General features: G+C 30.8%; 1 protein-coding gene across 1 annotated transcript; it reads right to left on the bottom strand.

The window, feature by feature from the left end:
- Nucleotides 1–2,459: 2,459 nt before the first annotated feature.
- Nucleotides 2,460–19,263, bottom strand: LOC126761897 (dual specificity protein phosphatase 18). The gene is made up of 2 exons (XM_050478334.1): nucleotides 18,615–19,263; nucleotides 2,460–3,201 (listed from the first exon to the last, which is right to left on the bottom strand). Exons 1-2 carry the CDS (start codon nucleotides 18,872–18,874, stop codon nucleotides 2,604–2,606), a joined length of 858 nt encoding a protein of 285 aa, XP_050334291.1. The 5' UTR covers nucleotides 18,875–19,263; the 3' UTR covers nucleotides 2,460–2,603.
- Nucleotides 19,264–19,507: the final 244 nt, after the last annotated feature.

The following is a 19,507-nucleotide window of genomic DNA, read 5'->3' as shown; positions in this document are numbered from 1 at the left end:
ATGTTGTGCCTATTGTTTTTACCTAATCTCCGCTGTGTGGTAAAATTCAAGTTCGAATCGAAATCCTACCGTTAGATGATACCGATGACAACCAGGAAACGTGCTATTCCGACGGGATTGGATCTTATGGAGACATGAGGAGGTATTCTGTAATGGTAAGAGTGCTGTATTTTGACACGTCTAAAGCTTTTTCGTCTGCGCTTCACTACATCCAGGCGAACATAATAACGTGGTTTTCCCTGAAGCTGCCAGCAAACGACTTAAGGCGTTTTTGCGTGAGTAAGTGGCGAAAGAGCACAAGCTGTCAAGCTTAAAGCATAAAGACTTAGGATTGCTGACAGTCGGAATTTTAACGTTTCTGATGTTAAGGTTCAGTGTGTACTTCTTCGTCCGGTTAGTGCATATGGTTACTGTGGATTTAGTGGTAGAGGATGTGAAGCTCTACTCAAGTGCTAGCATTTTCAATAATACTTCATCATTACAATAATTCCGCGTTGCAATTGTACTGGAAACACACAATTTCAAACTGATTAAGTTATTTTTATTAGAAGGTACTAGACTGTATTTTTTGGGTGGTATCTCAAAGCTATTAGAGTCAAAAGCCGTTTCAACTTGACACGAAAAAGTTTTTATTTAAGTTATTAAAAATTCCTTTCAAAACGAGTTAAAATTTCTTGTATGAAGTTACAATTAAAAATAGCATAAAAAACTTGTAAACTATCAAAAGCGTTCGCCTAAAAGTATGCAGGCGAAAGTAAAGTTAGTGATCGCACTCCGTACAGTACAAACGAAAAATTGCTAGCGCGGTTCAAAACCATAATTATCGTTTGTGTAAGGCAGCGTATTCTTAGCAAAGTTAAACACCAAACTGATCGGTGATGTATGCATAAACATAAATTTAGATTTTTTGATATTAATTAAGAAAAAACTCATTATTTCCCGCCAGATATTCTTATCTTTTAAATGAACAATATAACCGTATCATAAATCTAAAAGGAAATATATATTTAATTCCGACAAATAGTATTTTTGTTTAACAAAACCAGTACCATATACTTGTGGCTCTGTGAAGGACGTCCTACTAAATTTATATCATCTTTAATTCTTCTGGCTTTTTTTACTATTGCAAGATCAGCGAATAGTGGTTTTTGAAGCATTTAGCTTCAACTGCCACTCAGAAGCTTTAAACACGTTTTTTTAAGTGTTTAGCATCCGTATGCCTCAAAGCAGATTTTCAGCAGTGCTCCCGTCATTGGTCTCTTGGCTCAGTTTGGTTCCCAACAAAATCAAATAGCACCGCGTGGCTCTGAAAAAACTTCCTTTGCGACAAACACTACTTTTTTAAGATCGACAAGCAATTTGACTTGCGCTGGCCTCGCCTTGATGCTGCTGGCCGACATTGGTGTAATAAACATTATTATTTTAGTGGAAATATAGTTCTGGGTAGGAAGCAATGTTTTATCATTCCGAGCACTTTTTTATTTCAAATTATATAGACGTTATTGTCAAGTAGAGCCGCAGTTAAATTTTTTAGTCATGCCTGGTCTAGATAGCCGGTAAAAGCGAGAATTCGTTGGTTGGTTAGTTGAAAAGAAAGACGCAAGATCATTAGGCCCATTCTGCTCCCAAATGGTAATCAAATTAAACGTTATCCAGCAATTCATTTTGATTTTGATAAACAACCTGGTTTTTTCCAACCCAGCTGCCCAATATCACTTACTTTGGAGCATTTATAGTCGTGGAAGATATCCCGTCTCAGCCAGCAAAAGGCTGGGCATTCATAAAATTAATGTTCCTGCGTTACAATATCGTCCACGCTTGCGCTTCATTCCGCCGAATGTACTTTTACAATTTTCTGAAAAGGAGCTCCGTCATACATATATATTCGGGGTACTGTGATTATCCCTACAATGTTACTTATTTTCCTCTTTACTATGAGTTGCTAATGTTACAACACCTGAGGTGTTCCTCTAAGCTACATTGCTTTTTACAACCCTTTGAGGAGCTGAATGGTCTAACGCAGCTTAATGAAATAGTGTTCCTTTCTGCCGAGATAAAGAAGACAAAACTAAGCAAGGCTATTGCCAAAAAAAATCTATTTAAACAACAAGAACAGGGCTACTACCTGAAACTTCCACATAACGAAGAGGAAACCTTTATTATTGTTTACTTACAGTTCAAAATAAAAAACACTTTTTATATTTTTTACATAATTCCAAAATTTTATTGTACATACATATATATTTTCGAAACTTTCAATAAAATATTTCTAAAATACTAAAACTTTTGAAGTCAGCAACAATGTGCAAATACATACATACTAAGCACTGGGCTGGGAAAAAGTTGCCATATAAATACATAATACTAGGAACTACAGAGAATTTCACAACTAAAAATTTACGAATACAGACATAAGTCGAGCCTAAGGCACATCAATACTTTTCCATAAAATCGTTCACTTACATTACATTATACTTTCAACCACACATGCCACAACTAAAACATTTCAATACCCACTCAAACACACCGTTAAAACTACCCTTTGGAATAAAGTTGTCTATTTTAAACACCCACAAACATAACATCCCACTACGCAAAGCGCCTCAATGCCGTTTCAAAGCTTTACGCTGTCGCTGGTAGAACTCCTCCATTGCACGATATTCCGGCTCGTAGACGTCCGGTATCTCCCTGTTCAACGATTCATAGTAAACCATCTGCACCGAACAGGAACCTCTAAGTTGTTCCTCGTAGCAGCGCAACTGCTGGAAGAAGCCTGTATTCGGACGTATTTGTGGACGTATGGCCTTGACGTGCAAGTAGGCAGCGCGCAGTGACATGCCACCATACTTCATCAGGTATGCCAAGCAGAGTGTGGCCGAACGACTGACACCGGCCACGCAGTGCACCAGTGATTTGCCGCCGAGCTGACGCACCTCTTCAATCATATCGGCCACCTCGTCGAAATGCACCGACAGATCGGTGGCAGGGCGATCGTATGCGTTGATGCGCAAATATAGCGGCTTGGTGACGCTCGAGAGCGGTGTATCGGGTAGCTCTGGTGCGACATTGATGATAAAACGCACCTGCAGCTGATCGAGTATCATGGGCATGACAACGCCAGCGCCGCACAAATAGAGGCTCGGCGTCAATTGTGAGATGCCCGGGAAGGGTGTGTGCGAGTGAATGGGCGTATGCAGCGAGCTGGAAGTAAACGAAGAGAGAAATGAAGGAAATTAGTATTTACATTTTTTTAATAAAATAAAATTAATATTATAAAAAATAAAACTAATTTAGCATTGACACTAACATTAACATTAACATTTACATTATTAACATTAACATTAACATTAACATTAACATTAACATTAACATTAACATTAAATTAACATTTTAACATTAAAAATATTTTAACATTAACATTAACATTAACATTAACATTAAAAAATTATATTTCAAAAAACATATTCATTAACATTCTTCTCCATTAACATTTTAACATAGCTTTCTGTTTAACAAACAAACATTAACATTAACATTAACATTAACATTATTATTAAACATTCGTTTTTCGCGCATTAACATACCTTGTTGTCGACAAATTTTTGAAAAAATATTATATTTCTTTCAGTGCATTCTTCTCCACAATTTTATAGCTTTCTGTTTACAAACAACATTCCGAAGTGCATATTATTAATTCGTTTTTCGCGCATTAAGTACCTTGTTGTCGACACTTCAATTTGCTTTGCTAGCTGCCAAAAATGTTATTAATAAAATATCTAAGTGTTTTTATTCGCTTATTTATAGATGGTTGATATATGTATGTAGAAGTATAGTATTTTCATTTTTTTAAATATGTGCGTTGTGAAGCGAGAGCAATCCCTCAAAATTGAGTGAAAAATATGAGCTCGTTTTTAAAAATATGAATGCTTATTTATAGAAATATTGAAAAAAACAAGTTCAAGGTAACAATTTTTCAGCTTCATAGTATATAATTATTTACGATCCAAGTTCTTCTTATTTCCACCCGCTGTACATATATGTACATATGTGATGTGACACCTGAAGTAAATAAGATATATATTCTTTTTGAAAAAGGGGTAATTTTTAGCTCAGTGGAGGTGTTTTTTGAGATTTGCCAACGCAGTTTTAACTTCCAGAATAGAAAACGGTTATCAGATAATCTCGGATTAAAGCACTATTAAAATCGGAAGATGTTTGTCAAGATAACACCAGGGAAGTGAAATTTGATTTAGATATGAAATTCAAAGATTTTATCGATACTTTATTATTAAAATTACCAACTAAAATAGGAAATAGGAAAATTTTTTAAATAATATAGAATTTAGTACATTTGCAATTATAGACAAATCTTCTAATTTCAAGTATTTACGACCGACTCTAACTTTGTTTATGCCTTTTTTCGTAAAGGAGAGGAACGTTGACCACCGACTAGTTATCAGAGCTAACTTAGTGTTGTTGTTATTGTATGGGATTATTGGGATCGCGATCGGATTGTTTGTATTTGAAATATTTTCCGTTGGCTTTTTGTGGCTCACTACTGGATGGTTGGACCTCAGACCAGCTTAGCAAGCGTTGATCAACTTCCAGTAGCTATGCAATCGCATGGGTCTTTTGGTACATGTTAAATCGTAAGAGGTCTATTGAACTCTTCGCTCTCAGCAAGGTCCATCTTTTAATGGTTGTAGCCTAAACGGATTTGTATTGGGTTCATGGCAATTTGCCGATAGCTGATAGTTGAGTGTTTGAGAGATCAGCCTCAAGCAGAACCTTACCTAACCCAACATAAACTTACCTAACCTAACATCAGAAAAAATTTTTTACTGAATTTATCATAACCTTTTTGATTTAAATAGTCCAAATTACATGTTTATTGGACTCAAATGTGAATTTAAAAAAATATTTAAAAATTTTGCATTTTTAAATAATTTATTATTTAATAAAATCTTAAAAGTCTCATCAAAGAAAAAATTCTATTATTTTAGTATTTATTTTTGTTTGCAAAAAACACACAGCTACTTGTTGGATTTTTATTTTTCGCCACTAAGACGCAACTACGCACTGATTCCCTCTGTTTTTTTTTATAAGATTACAATATCATCAGTGTTTACTATCAAGGCCGTGGGCGAAGTGTAGCAAATTTGTTTACGCTAGTAAAATAAAATAAAATAAAATAAACAAAATAGTTCAATATGCCAATAACACTATAAACTTGCTATAATATACTCGGACATAAGTATGTTTTGTTAAAACATATAAGAAAAAATAAAAATAAAAGATGAAAAAAACAAAAATTAATGACCAAAAACTTAAAAAATTTAAAAAATAAACAATGACGTTGAAGAGTGGGCGCTTTTGAGGCGCGACTGCAATGAAACACATTTTTGAATGACGTAACATTTAAATATATGTATGACTCTATATAAACAAACAAAATTAGGTATTAAAAAACATTTCTCAAATAGAAAAAAAAGAGTTTGTAGCATTTATTTGGGCGGTGAACATAAATAACCCCATTTGGGTATGCGAACAATGCAAGCAAAGGAGGTTTTGAATAAACAAATCAAGAAAGTTTCGAAAATAGAAATTATAATTTTAGAAATACTTTTGTTTAAACAGAAAAAACCTACGCACTTCACCAAAATACTAATTATTACCACAAGATACGTTTTTTTTCGTCATATTTTGCTTTATTTCCACATAAGTTTGTTTATTTTCTCAAAATTCGTTTTTTTTTTTCATTTTTCAAAAATTGCATTTTTTCAACATTTCAAAATTTTTTTTAAATATTTCCAGCCTTTGTGAGTTATTATTTTTGCGCATATGGCAACAAGCGTTTTTGTTGTTTACGCGCACTTTTTGTAGTTTTCTTTATTGGAATTTTCATTCAGCGGAAATTTTCGCGCCACCTTTGATTTGCGAATATTTTTGAATGAAAAGTTATTTATTTGCTTTGCCCACTTTTTTTACTTGCTGTTTTTATTTCTGTTCACTTGCGGTATTCCATCATCCCTTTTTTTAATATTTTCACTTTTGCTTCTTTTCCCACTGACGTCATTGAATTATTTGTTTATCTGTTACGCTTCAGGTTTTTTCCGAAAGTAGCCGCCGGCTGGCTCATCAGACAGCGCATAAAGCAAATGTAGCTTGTTATATGAGACATATGACTTTTCCGTCTGCTATTTGTTAAAATTTTTGGTAAATATGTTTTGACAACGCATATTTAGTAATATCTGTGTTAAAGTAACAGACGAAGGAACCAGAGACTAGTTATAAAAGAAGTAGTTTGAGTGTTAGTCCCCGAGTGAAAGTATAGTAGACCAAATACGGGTCTCACTGTTGAATATCATATCGCTATTCTTCGGCTATATAGAAAATAGTATTGCCAATAGATCAAGCGAAAGTTTCATCTGTATCAACAACAGCCGAGATTTTAATATATCTATCTACCTATTCTAACAGCTGGTGGCATCCTATCTGACGTGTCGATTGTAGCGAACTCGCAAAGTGGGATTTTGAAAATTTTAGCATCTTATATCGAGAATTATTATGTTCTCAACTTATTCTCATTTGTTGATTTCATAAAAACCTAACCTCATACTAGCCTAGTCCGAGCCAGTCTGACACTAGTTATAAGTAGTTAACTAGATCTTTTCACCACTTGGTGTATATAGTTATGTAGTATGAGCAAGTATAGGTTAAGTGCTCGCAGATTTATGGCATTACTGTCAGGTAGAAGTTGTTTTCAAATTCTCAAAAATATTATTTTTCAAAAAAAAATCAATCTTATTTTTATCAGATGAAAGTATAAATAGGTTACAGCATAAATAGTACGCCTAAATATTCGAGTTATGCAAGAGTGTGATTGTTTGTACCAATTCTGCAATGTGTGGGCATTTATAACGAACAGGAAGTGCTAATAAACTTAATGGATTTTACGTCAATAAGGTGATTTCGTTAAATTAGAGATTTTTTTAAATTGATAATTATCTATAAAATATTACAAAACCAAATCAAAATAAAATTAAAAAAAAAAAACAGTTTTAACCAAAAGTATATGTATGTATATAGTTAAAATTTTATAAGAAGAAATTACAAAGATAAAAATGTAAATATATTTTTTAAAAAAATGTAAATAATAATGTTAAAATATAGTTCAATATAATATTTCATAAATAAATGTATTGAGGAAATTAAATACTAATTAATAAAATAAAAAATTATTCAAATAAAAAAACTATTAATTGATTTTGTATATATATGAATATTTAAATTGATAATTTTCTGTAAAATATTATAAACAAAATTATAAAAAAATTCTAAAATTAATTTTACTAAAAAAAATTATATTTATATAAAATTATTATTACACTTTAATGGATATTTGTATAGATTATACAAATATAACAAACACAGAATTATAATAAATTTAAAAAAAATTAACAAAATTAAAAAAATCAGTTTTACACAAAAAAAATATTTATAATTAAAATTTATAAAGAATTACATTTCACAAAAAATATTTTAAGTTTTTTGAGAAAAAAATTTGACAAAATAAATAGTGTAGTAAATAAACTTAAACAATAAATCTTGATAATACATTAAGAAAATGTTATTAATAAATTAATTTTAATTAATTAAAAATAATAGTACATTTTTTGGACTGGATAAAAAATATTTAAATAAATAGTTGGAGATGCAAATATTAAGAACTCAAGTGATAATATTAAAAAAAATATATAAAAGTCCGATTAAACAAAAATATATATATGTATAATTATTATTAAAGAGTTATAAAATTAAAAATTTTAAAGCAAAAATAACAAAAAAACAATTAAAAAACAATAAATAAATAAAAAAAAATATTTTTTTGAAGAAATTAAAAAAAAAATGAAGACAAATTTTCTACAAAAATATTAAAAATTTATTACTTATTTATTATATTATTTAGTATATTAAAATATAATATATAATATTTTAGCCAATATCTATAGCAAAGGTATATTAAAAAAAAATAATTATAAAATTGTAGTTATGAAAGTAAAAATTAAAATAATTTTTTTAAACAGAAAAATAAACAAAAAAAAATTAATATTAATGATTTTTAATAAAAAATAACTTAACAAAAAAACCGCGAAAAAATTAAAATTTAAAAAATATATTTAATAAAAAAGAATTCTAGAATTTTTAATAAAAATTAAAAAAAAAATAATTTTTTATATTTTTATTAAATTTTGTAAAATTAAATAAATAAAATATTTTTTAATACTAAAATATTTCATTACACCCATAAACACTTAAATTTAAAAGTGATAATAAAATTTTACTCAAAATCTTCAATACAATACATACAACAAATACAAAATGTAAATAAATTCCCGTAAACGCGCCATCAAATCACAGTTCATTACCCCGTTGCGCCAATAAAAATAAGTAATAAGCGCAATTCCCCGAGCAAAACGACCAAAATGATGAACAACTCAATCAAGTCGGCAATAAAAGAGATTGTAATAAATTGCCGAAATTTTCTTCGCCGCCGCAGCAATTCAATTGTCATTCACAGTGATGAGCAGAAAAACACCAAACACACACAAACATGCACACATATGTACACATGTATGTACTAAGCAATGTAACGGTAAACACTAGGCTGCAGCGTAACAGCAAGCATTTATATGCAACATGTCATTTTCTGTGCAATAAAATACAAATATTTGTTTGTCATGACTACAAAAACAGCAGCAACAAACAAATATTAAATAATAATTACGTCGTTGTTGTTGTGCGTGCTTTGTGAGCAAATATGAAGCGCGAAATTCCTTTGGCTTCCGGCCAAATTTAATCATCATCAACACTTTCACTAGACGACAACGTGCGATGACAGCTACAACAAAAACAATAAACAGCGCAAACGGCGAAGCGAATGTCAAAAATTATTTGAATAAATTCGTTGTGGATAGTTTTGGTATTTTTTTCATGTGGTTTGTTGAAGACTTTTTTCGATTTTTTTGCTTACATTTTGATAAATTTATTTTTTTAAGAAATTTTCTTTATTTTTATATTAAAATTTATTTGTAGATCTACTATCTGCAATAATCTCATTTAAATAGCTTAAGTCGACTTTAGTCAGTGGCGATAACTTGCGTTATACCAACCAACTATTTCGAGACTCGAGATTATGTTTGGTCTTAAACAAAGTTTAGATTTCATAATCTTTATTAATAATAAAACAGAGTTGAAAAATGTGTTCCGATTTTTATTAGAAATTATTATAGCGAAACAATTTTAAATCGATTTAAACCATTTTGTCAAAAATAATATTTTTTCCTTATTTATTTTTGGCAACAACTACAAAAAGTATATAGCGGAAGCGAAATGTTCAACATAATTTTAATTAACTTGTTTTTGACCTTGTGGCAATTTTAATTAGCTAAAATCACTTTGTACTTGCTTTTGTTGATTGACATATAATTTATGTGTGAAACTAGACATATTGGTTAATTTAAATAAATATAAATTTTTTGTGAATTTTTGTATAGTAGTATCAACACCTATTGACTAGATACTAAAAAGTGCACACTGACTAGGTCTTCTAGTGAGTCCTTGTCCGCCCACTCTTCGCTACTTTCGTGAATTAGACCAGGCGAGGCGGGGCTTTTAGTTTTAGTTTTTATAGTTTCCAAAGTCACGCCACCTCCTGAGTCTTTTTAAATCCACACCAAATGTTTTTCCCAGATTCTCGCATTGTCCTGCACACCAACCTCTTGTAGTCCCTCACAAGATTTTAATACTCGTTCCAACAGTCCTCGCTTTCTGCTAGCTTGACCCAGTTGAAGCATACCGTACCCCGACTGCAATACCCAAGCTCCTTGTTCTACCAAGGGGGCTTCGTTTTGTGCTTAAGTCACAACGTATGGCATACATAGTGAAGAGCTGTATTTAGGGCATTCATAAATACAGTCACGTCCTTTTCAAGCTCTTCATGTGAGTTGTACACGTCTAATAGTAACTGTCTGTAGAGATCCCAGTTTGTATTCCTGTGATTTCTCCCAACCTCGTTCTTGATCTCTGCTCCCGATCTAATGGAAAAGTAGATGTTTCTATGGTCAGAGAACGACGGTGTGATTAGTTTTCTACCAATCCAGATTTCTACCAATGCTCTTCTACTTTTTTACAGTCTTATATCTAGAACGTTTCTGAAGTGGGTCCTATGTAGATAGGTTTCTCACCTCGAAAATATAATATTTATTAAAAAATTATAATGAATTAAGTATTAAAACAAAATTTGTATAAGAAGAGATGTATTTTAAAAAAGTATTCCCAAATCTGACTTAAATTCTAATAATTTTTCAAAAACAATATTTTTCTCAAAAAAGAAAGGGTTCTTTTTAAAATACCACATTCTTATTATAAATATGTAAAAGCCTGTCCTTTCTTGTTTACACACAAAAATGCATAAAAATACAATTTTATTGTTACATACACACATATAGTCCACGTGATGACTTCTCGACAGTCGCAAAAAATTCATTGTCATTTTATTTTTGAAATGTTTATTTGGCAAAAAGCATATCAAGGAAAAACAAGCATTTTTCAGAAATAGGGTTAAGGCTATTAGCCGAAATTTATTCGCTGATAAAGCAAATAAAATAAATGATGAAAAGATAAAAAGTGTACGCGTGCATATGCATACAGCTGTGAGCGATAAAATTGCAATGAAATTAATTTTTCAACTTTAAGAAACAGAACAAGATAATTTTTGAAAATCTATTAAAAAATTATTATGAACCAAATATGAAAAATATACATAGATTCAGATTCATAGTGCAGAAAATTGATCTTTCTACCATTTTTCAAAAGGCATTAAACATCCCGGGCTTCAGAACTAAATTAGAAATAGCTGAGGTTGCCATTTCTTGGTTTAAATTCAATCTGCTTTATATTATGCTGCTTTTACACTCACTGCTGTTCGTAAATATAGAAGTGACTCAAAATGTTTAGAAATTATCTTTCCATCGGGTTGGCAACAAAGTGTTTTGAAATTTCAAAATATTTTTTTTGTTTTCTAGTTAGTCAAATTAATGCCATTTTTGAAAGCGCAATTACTGAACTATTAAAATTTTCTACATAATGGGGTTGCCATATAGCCTCAAGAATTTTTTAGAAATAAACAAGTTGCAAATTTTAAAATGAGACCATGAATAAGACCCTTTAAAATAATATGGGCTATAATTTACAAATAATTAAGAACAGTGATGCCAGACTAATTGTTGTAAAAGTATAGCCAAAAGTTGCACTATGGTTCTTAATGTAATGCTATTTTTGCAAATACTATTGCTAAAATATTTTTTTGCGAGGCTGCCACCTGGTTTGAAATTAATTTGTTTTCAAATTTCGCTATGACATTTCATTGCAAAGTGTTTTTAGTATAGGAAGGAAAAAAAAATGAAAATTGCAACCAAAATTTTATTAAATTCGAAAATTTAACTGTAAAATTTTAACAAAAATGTTGGAAACTTTCACATTTTTAATATTTGCTACTAATATTCAATTAAATGCTTAAAATTTTATTTTTAAGTTTGCTATAAAATTCTAATATTTTTTTCTAATAAAAATTATTATGGTTTTGAGCACCGTGATATGCTTTATTTGTAAATGCATGAAATTTTACAATGCTTCTAATGAAAGATTTCTTATATAACACTAGTTTAGCTCTTCGCATATAAACCCTACCCTCCCTTGCGACTTATGAGCAAGGCGCACATTATTTTCGCATTAATTATAGCAAGTTACAAATATCCGCGCTTGTGTCGCCTCACACATTTCATTCACACCTGAAAAAAGAAGATTTCTTGACAACACAAAAGACTATTCTACTCAAGAATTTATTCATAAAACTCAAGAAAAATGTTAGCCTTTTGTGCTCACTCAACACAAAGGCAAAAAATCAAATGTAATTAACGCAATTTCAGCGAGACTTTTCACTGACAAGGTCAAATATTGCTGAATAGTTGCATAAGTGGCAGATTTTCTAAAACTAAAACAGACATATGCGCTTCTTCTTCCTCCTATTTCTTATGTATGGTTTCAAATTTGAATGTCAACACTTAACGGCCTTTTGGTTTTGACATTGCGAATTTCTTCATTACTCTTACTTTCCATGAGATTTCTTTGTCATAGTCAAGGTTGGCGGCGGCAACGCCTCCCTCATAGTGACTGAGTGGCAGCATAAAAATTAAATAATAATGGAAATCCGATGCAAATGCTTTCTAATGCTGGTGAAAACTAAAATCAATACATTTACTGAGAGAAAATAAAAAATGCAAACGGTTGAAATTGTTTAGTTCTAATGGCGTTGAGCGACGTACGGTGCGTATGAGTGATTGCTACACGAGACCGCTGTCGCTTTGGAGGCCACTTTTAGTTGAAGCACATGTTTATTGCTACATTTTTGTTGTTGTAGCAAGTTAAGTGAATTTATTTTTAATTTGTGTTGCTGTATGTTTTAGGAATTTAATGTGATTTCGCAAATAGGCGGCAAGAACTTTCGTAAATGTGTTAGGAGGTATTTATGGATTTATTTTTTTTCATATTTAGCGCTACTTCCGTTAAAAATATGTTTTTTTTATTTATTAAGGATTAAAATATATTTTTAAGAAATTTTCAATTTTTTGGCGACAGTTTTACGTCAATAATATTGGCAATATACATAATTTATATGAACCGTCAGTGGTAATTAGTATTGAAATAAATACAAAAATATTTATTTTAGAAAAAATTCTGTGTTTCTAAGGCAAAAAAAAAACTTGGCATGAAACAAACTTAATATTTAAAAAATAAAAAAATGTATTATATATAAAAATGTAAAAAAAATTTAAAAAAAATTAATTATTTAAAAAAATAATTAAAAAATAATTAAATTTTAAATAATATTTATTTATCTTTTTTATATAAAAAAAATATTTATTTTGCAATGCTTCTAATGAAATTATTATTTTTTATTTTTTATATTTATTTTTTATTTTTTTAATGTTCTTAATTTTGTAGAACTATAAAAAATTATTTAAAAATATATTTATTTATTTAAAATTTTTAATTAAACTTTTTTTTTCTTTTTTTTACATTTAAATTAAATATACATATATTATAAAATAAATATATTTTTTTTCTTTTAATTATTTATTTTTTAATTTTAAGATTAAAAATAAATTTTAATTAAATAAATAAATATTCCTTTATTTATTCTTAAAACATATTTTAATTTTAATATTTCAAAAATAAAAATAAAATTAAAAAAATATAAGAATATTCCAAAAATATTTGCCCACATTCTTCAGCTCCTTCGACTAATAATAGCACACAAATGTACATCCCTCTATTTAAAAATAAACTCACACACACACACATACCCACATATCCATCCAACTACTGACACACTTTCAGCATCACCATAATTGATGTTGTCATAAATGTCGCTGGCAGTTTTTCACCTCGGCCATTTGAGCCGTAACGGTAAACAGCTGCCCGTCTGCAGCAGCCAGCAGATACGTAATGAGCCATAAAAACTGCGCTTTTTTCGTGGAATTCTAATAGTCGAAAGAAATTAACGCACAGTCTTTGAATTGGTGCACATCAGCAACGTGCAACAAGCCAGTGCAACAATGTATTTACGCAGATGCAACTACATTTGTGAGTATGTGTGCGTGTACAAAAAGCATTTTGTGCAAATATTTAGAATATTGAGCAGTGACTGATGGCTTGGAGAATGGGTAAATTTACAAAAAGTTTAAAAAAAGTGCGATAAATTGAAAATAGACAAAATGAGGGTAATACAAAAAAAGGAGAGCAGGTGGCGAGCATGAAGAAGCTAACTTTAAATTTTTAGTTTTTCTGACCACTGAACGTCTTTCTATATTTTTTTAATTAACGGAAGAAAAACGTTTTTTGATGGGAAAAATATTTTTTTTTTGTTTTTATAAACTTTGTTCATTAACTAAAAATTAAAAAAAATAGAAATAATAACACAAATACCTTAAAAAGTTGTTGAATATTTTTTAAAGTAATATATAAATAAATAGTCCTACAAAGAAAAATATTTACTGAAATATGAATTTAGTGAAAAAAAATTTTTTTCGAATAAAACTGTCCACAGGGACTTTCTTACATGGAGAAAAGCTTACTTTTATTAGAAAAAAAAGTTTTTAATATCCATGTTTAAGCTTTTCAACCATCTGATCAATTTTGATTCGGACTGGAGCTCAATTTTATCAATTTTTGTTTAGAAAAAAAATTATCTACAGAAAATGCAAACTTTTTTCGTTAATTTTGATCTTTCCTACATGAAGAAAAGCATATGTTTGCTAAGAAAAAAATTTTTTATATTTACACAACAATTTTTCTAAAATTTTCTCAACTTTTTTTATTTTTATTGTTTTTGAGTTTTGACATTTTACTATATCAATATGCACTTCATATGCAAACAATTAGTTCACACCGCACAGCAATTACATCAGCTGCATATAATTACCGTTGCTCGCCACAAAACACATAAACAGCTAAATTACCGCTATCTGCAATGATATGTGCGCTCGTAATTGCATTAATTAAAGTCACACGGGCGTGTCTAAGTCTCGTGGCTAACCTCAAGCCACACGCCGCGCAGCCTAAGCACTCCAGCGAGTGACCTCTGGCATTGCGTCACTAGCACACACTAGTCTCAATTGCTTGCTGATTGCAACTTTTATAATTTCCACTCTTATAACGTCAACCTTTGTATTTATTTGCGCTCGTAATTTGTTGTAAGTGGAAAAGTGTAATTATACTCACACTTGCCACACACTGCCGTCCGTACCTTTTCAACGGTATTGTTTTGCAGTCATTTAGTCATTTTTGTTCGCGTGATCACAGCCATAAAGTGTTTTTATTGTTTGCATTAATTTTCTCTTTTTGTTTTTGTTTAAGCTGTCGCGGCACAAGGCATGACGCCATTTGGCCTTGACAGCGAATTTACTGGAGCGTCGCAAAAACAAAGCTGGTCTCATACACGAACGTATGTATGTATGTATGTTGGAACATATTGAGGTAGTCGCGCTTATTCTCACACCCACCGGACAGTCGACAAATTTCAATGATAATTGAAGAGACTTTTGGTGTAGGTGTTTGTTTCAAATTGTTTATGCTGGCGCCATTTGGCTGTCAATTAGATTGACGACGCACTTATGGCAATGGCTAAACCTGAGTGTTGTTCGCAGAAAAGTGATCCTTCATATTTGCTTTCGATGGCGGCGTTAAAATTAATTTCAACTCACCTGTCTGCTTTTTTTTTCTAGACATTTTTCTTAACTTTCCTGATTATATAATATAGTATATTATGCGCAGTAAATTTGCTGATGAGTGCTCTTATAAGTTTTTTTTTGAGTTTCTTATAATACCTTGTATTCTATACCGTTAAGAAATCCTAGTTAAACTGCTAGAGACGCTTATCCGCTGTGGGGCTCAGAACTCCTAGGTTTGAATCAGAAAACCATCGTATATTTGCAAAACGCCTTCGGCCAGCCACACACTTTTTGAGCCGACTAAGATGTATACACTTTAGCCAATTCGATTGGCTCGTAAAAAGTAAGGCAACCGACATGCTTCAACCTTAATCTGACGAAAGCTGGACAGTGGAAGAGAAAATGCATAGATGTTTCCACCACATCTTTCTCATTGCAACTTTGACAAGTTGCGTCCTCCAAATTCTTTAGTCTCACCGCGTGAGTGCCAATGGGAGAGTGTCTAGTACGGACGTGAGTGTATTTTGAAGCGTTTGGTTAGGTTAGATGGCAGACCTAAGGCATGATGGAGGATCACATTTAGACTTTTACGTACAATCCTTTGTGAAGTCTGATTCAAAACTCTTGTAGATGGATATCAGCTACCGGCAAAACGCACTGAATCTATGACAAATCTGCTTTATTCCTGTTTCGGCTATAACATCTGGATATCTAAAAGGATGACAGCTGATGTTTTTTGCCTTGTTTTGGTAAAGGTGGTTTGTACGATTTAAATGTGATGGTTTTGGCTAGGAACGTTTCGGCAAACAAGTTTGAAGATGAGGAACTGAAACTAAACTTGATGAAGATTTTTGCCAAATACAAGAAAAGCTCGCAAAATCTTTGGAGGCCTTACAAGCAGCCATTTAAAAACGTTTCAAAGCACCCGGATGCGTATTTCGAGCTTCCGAAACCGGGTGAAACCTTTAGTGGAGAACACTACCGGCAACAATTCATCAAACTGAAGCGTACGAATGCCGGAAATCGGAGTTTGCGATTGAACACGAAGCAATAATTTATTATCATGAAAACGTTCGGTCTCATGTTGCAAGAGCGCTTAAAAACTATGTGGAAAACAGCGGCTGGAAGTTTTGCCTCACCCGCCTTATAGCTAGCTAGCGATGCAGAACGCTCTCACTGCAATATGGTTCACATCAGAACAGAGTATCAAAAATAGGCTTAAATCATTGTTGGAAGCTAAGCGAGTGTTATTTTGGTATGAAATCTACAAATTGCCAGATAGATTGGAAAATGCTATAGCTTCAAATGGGCAGCACTTTGAATAATACCTATAAACTTGTTTTCCTTAAATAAGCCATCAAATTTTGAAAAAAAATAGCCGCACATACATATATGGTTATAGACCCAAAACCTAAAATAATTGCATAGTACATCTGAAAATCATTACATTGATTGTATTCTTGAAAAATTATTCTGTAATTTTAGGATTTGTTATGATTCGTCATGATTACGATACTATTTTTAAAGCTGCAATCCGAATAATTATGACTATAATTACAGTAATGTTAATCATACAGTTGTATTGAGTATAATGCATATTTAGGAATCATGTACTTCATTACTATGATCGGAATAATGGAAATTAATTGAGTTATAATTATATATTATTTCGATGTAAATATAACAACAACGAAGTTAAGTACAATATAATCATAAACGTTGGGTTTAAGTAATCGGGAGCTTCTAAAAACATTACATTCAAAGTAATATTGGTAAATTACTCTGTAATTTTTAAAATTTTACGCTCCTCGTGATTTCGACACAATTTTTAAAATTGTAAGAATGTGATTACAGTAATGGTAATCATTGTATTTTTTAAATTTAATATACTTTTAGGAATCATGTATTTAAATAGGCTAATTATATTAGAACTATAACCGCAGAAATCGAAATTTGAATGAATTAGTAAGTTTTTTAAGTAATCTTCGAACATCATTACATTGTATTGATTCGTCAATATTTAATATGAAGGTGTTAAAATATCAACTTCTTGTGCTGACGATAAAATTTTTGAAATTGTAATCACAATAAATATGATTATAATGGTAATCGTAATTTTATTTGGCATCGAGTATATTTTTAGGAATCATGTATTTCTTTACTCCTATCAGAAAAGTCTTAAAATTTTACAAATTGTAATCATAATACATATGGCAATGGTAATCATTAAATTTTTAGGTTTTAGTGTATATGTCGATATTAATTTGTTTAATTACTATTGCAGTAATCGCAATTTTGTAATTATTAGCATATGTTTATGTAATTACATTAGAATTATAACAAAAATAATCGAAATTGTAGTGTAATCATAAACATCCGATTTTTAAGTATTCGATACCCGAATAAGCTGTAATTTTCAGGTTTGCAATTATGTATGATTACTATGCAATTTTAAAACGTATATGTATATATTTCAATAATATTTAAATTATATATATTTATAAAATAATGAATATGGTTACAGTAATGGTAATCATTAAACTTTTTAGAATGCATTACATTTTCCAGAATCATATATTGCAGTACATTTGGAGTAATGACAATTATGTAATCATAGTCATATATAATTACATTAGAATTAAAACAATAGTAATCGCAATGTAATCCTAAATATCTGTTTCAGTTAAGTTTTGCTTAGTAATAATACTAAATTAAGTAGATATATATGACTTTTTTTCTCCTTAAGTAATATATTTTCAAGCAACAATTTATTGCTGTTTATTTTATCTACAATTTTATGTACTTGAGTTTAAGTACTTGATTTCGCCAAGATAAGATGTCAGTTGCTATCAGTAATTGAAAAAAAATGCTAACTACGCCGCAATCGAAATTAATTGAAATGAGTATTCAAAGCAAAACAGTAAAAATGGCTTAAGTCGACATAAGCGATAATTATGAATTTTGTATTATTTTACTCAATAATGCTGAATTAATAAGGTAAAAATATAAATTCAAATAATTTCATTAATTATTTAAATAATTGAAGTGCAACGGAAAGTGAAAAAATATATTTTTGCAAAAAATTATTGTTAAATAATGCTTCATACTTAAGTTGACTTAACTCACTTTTCACTTTAAGCATAATTATTGCCTTATTACAATTTAATTAACGATATTTTAAAATAACAACTTTTTAATTAAAACTTGTTTAGCCGGTAGCAGCGCAAATTTTGCCTTTCAATCATTTTAATTATTTTTTCTTTTGCATTTCTTTAATTCTAAATTGAAAAATAAAGTGAAAATAAGGTTTTCTGTAATTACCTTCCCACCGCCTTGTCGCCAACATTCAAATTGCTCCTCTCACTGTTGTTATTGTTGTCATCAAGTTTAGTAGCGTTTCTGGTTTTGTTGTCACTTTTCATTTCTTCAACATTTTCTTTATTGCCATCATGGGCCAAGCTGCTGCTGCCTACTTTAGCCGCCTCCAGCAGGCTTTGGATCTCATCGACGACTTTTAGCTTGTCGCCTACCGCCACTGTGGTTCTCGGTGACAAATTTGGTTCCGGCAGTAAAACTTGCATTTTTGTTTGATTTATTTTATCTTTATTATTTTATTAGAATTTTTTCTTTAGTTGATATATTGGTTCTTATTTTAGAATGTTTAGAGTCTTTTAAATTACTTAAGTAGATTTTTATTAATTTCTGACTTTTTTTATGTGACAGCGTATTAAATTTTATAAATAACGCCAAATTTTTACAAACTACAATAACAAACACGATTTTTTTCACGCAAAAATTTCGAAAATATTTTTCGAAAAAATGTTTGAGCTGTCACTGTATTCTTGAAATTCCTTGTTGTCTTTTCTTCTGCTACGTTATATCATATTTCAAGATAAAATGTGTATTCTAAAGGAGAATTTCACTTCTTTCACTGTTGCTGACTGCCAGTTGACTAAATTTGCGACGCCGCACGACCGCCCAAAAGACCAAGTTTCCTACCTCAAGCACTCGCCATTCATGCATTCAAACAAACAACAACGCTTGCTGCCAATGTTAGTGGTGAATGCCTGCGTTACACATTCACACACACCACAAGCACATATGTGGTGGAAAACACCGCAAGACTCACCACAGTCGTCATCATGTCAATTCCACCGGCGACCGTTTCCCTCCAAAGCAAACCACGGCAGCTCGTCGTAGTGAAGGCGCAGTGA

The sequence above is a fragment of the Bactrocera neohumeralis genome, chromosome 6 (genome assembly GCF_024586455.1).
Source record: "Bactrocera neohumeralis isolate Rockhampton chromosome 6, APGP_CSIRO_Bneo_wtdbg2-racon-allhic-juicebox.fasta_v2, whole genome shotgun sequence".
In the NCBI taxonomy this organism is placed as follows: Eukaryota; Metazoa; Arthropoda; class Insecta; order Diptera; family Tephritidae; genus Bactrocera; species Bactrocera neohumeralis.
The sequence above is the reverse complement of the archived record's forward strand: the minus strand, read 5'-3'. Positions and strand labels throughout refer to the sequence as shown.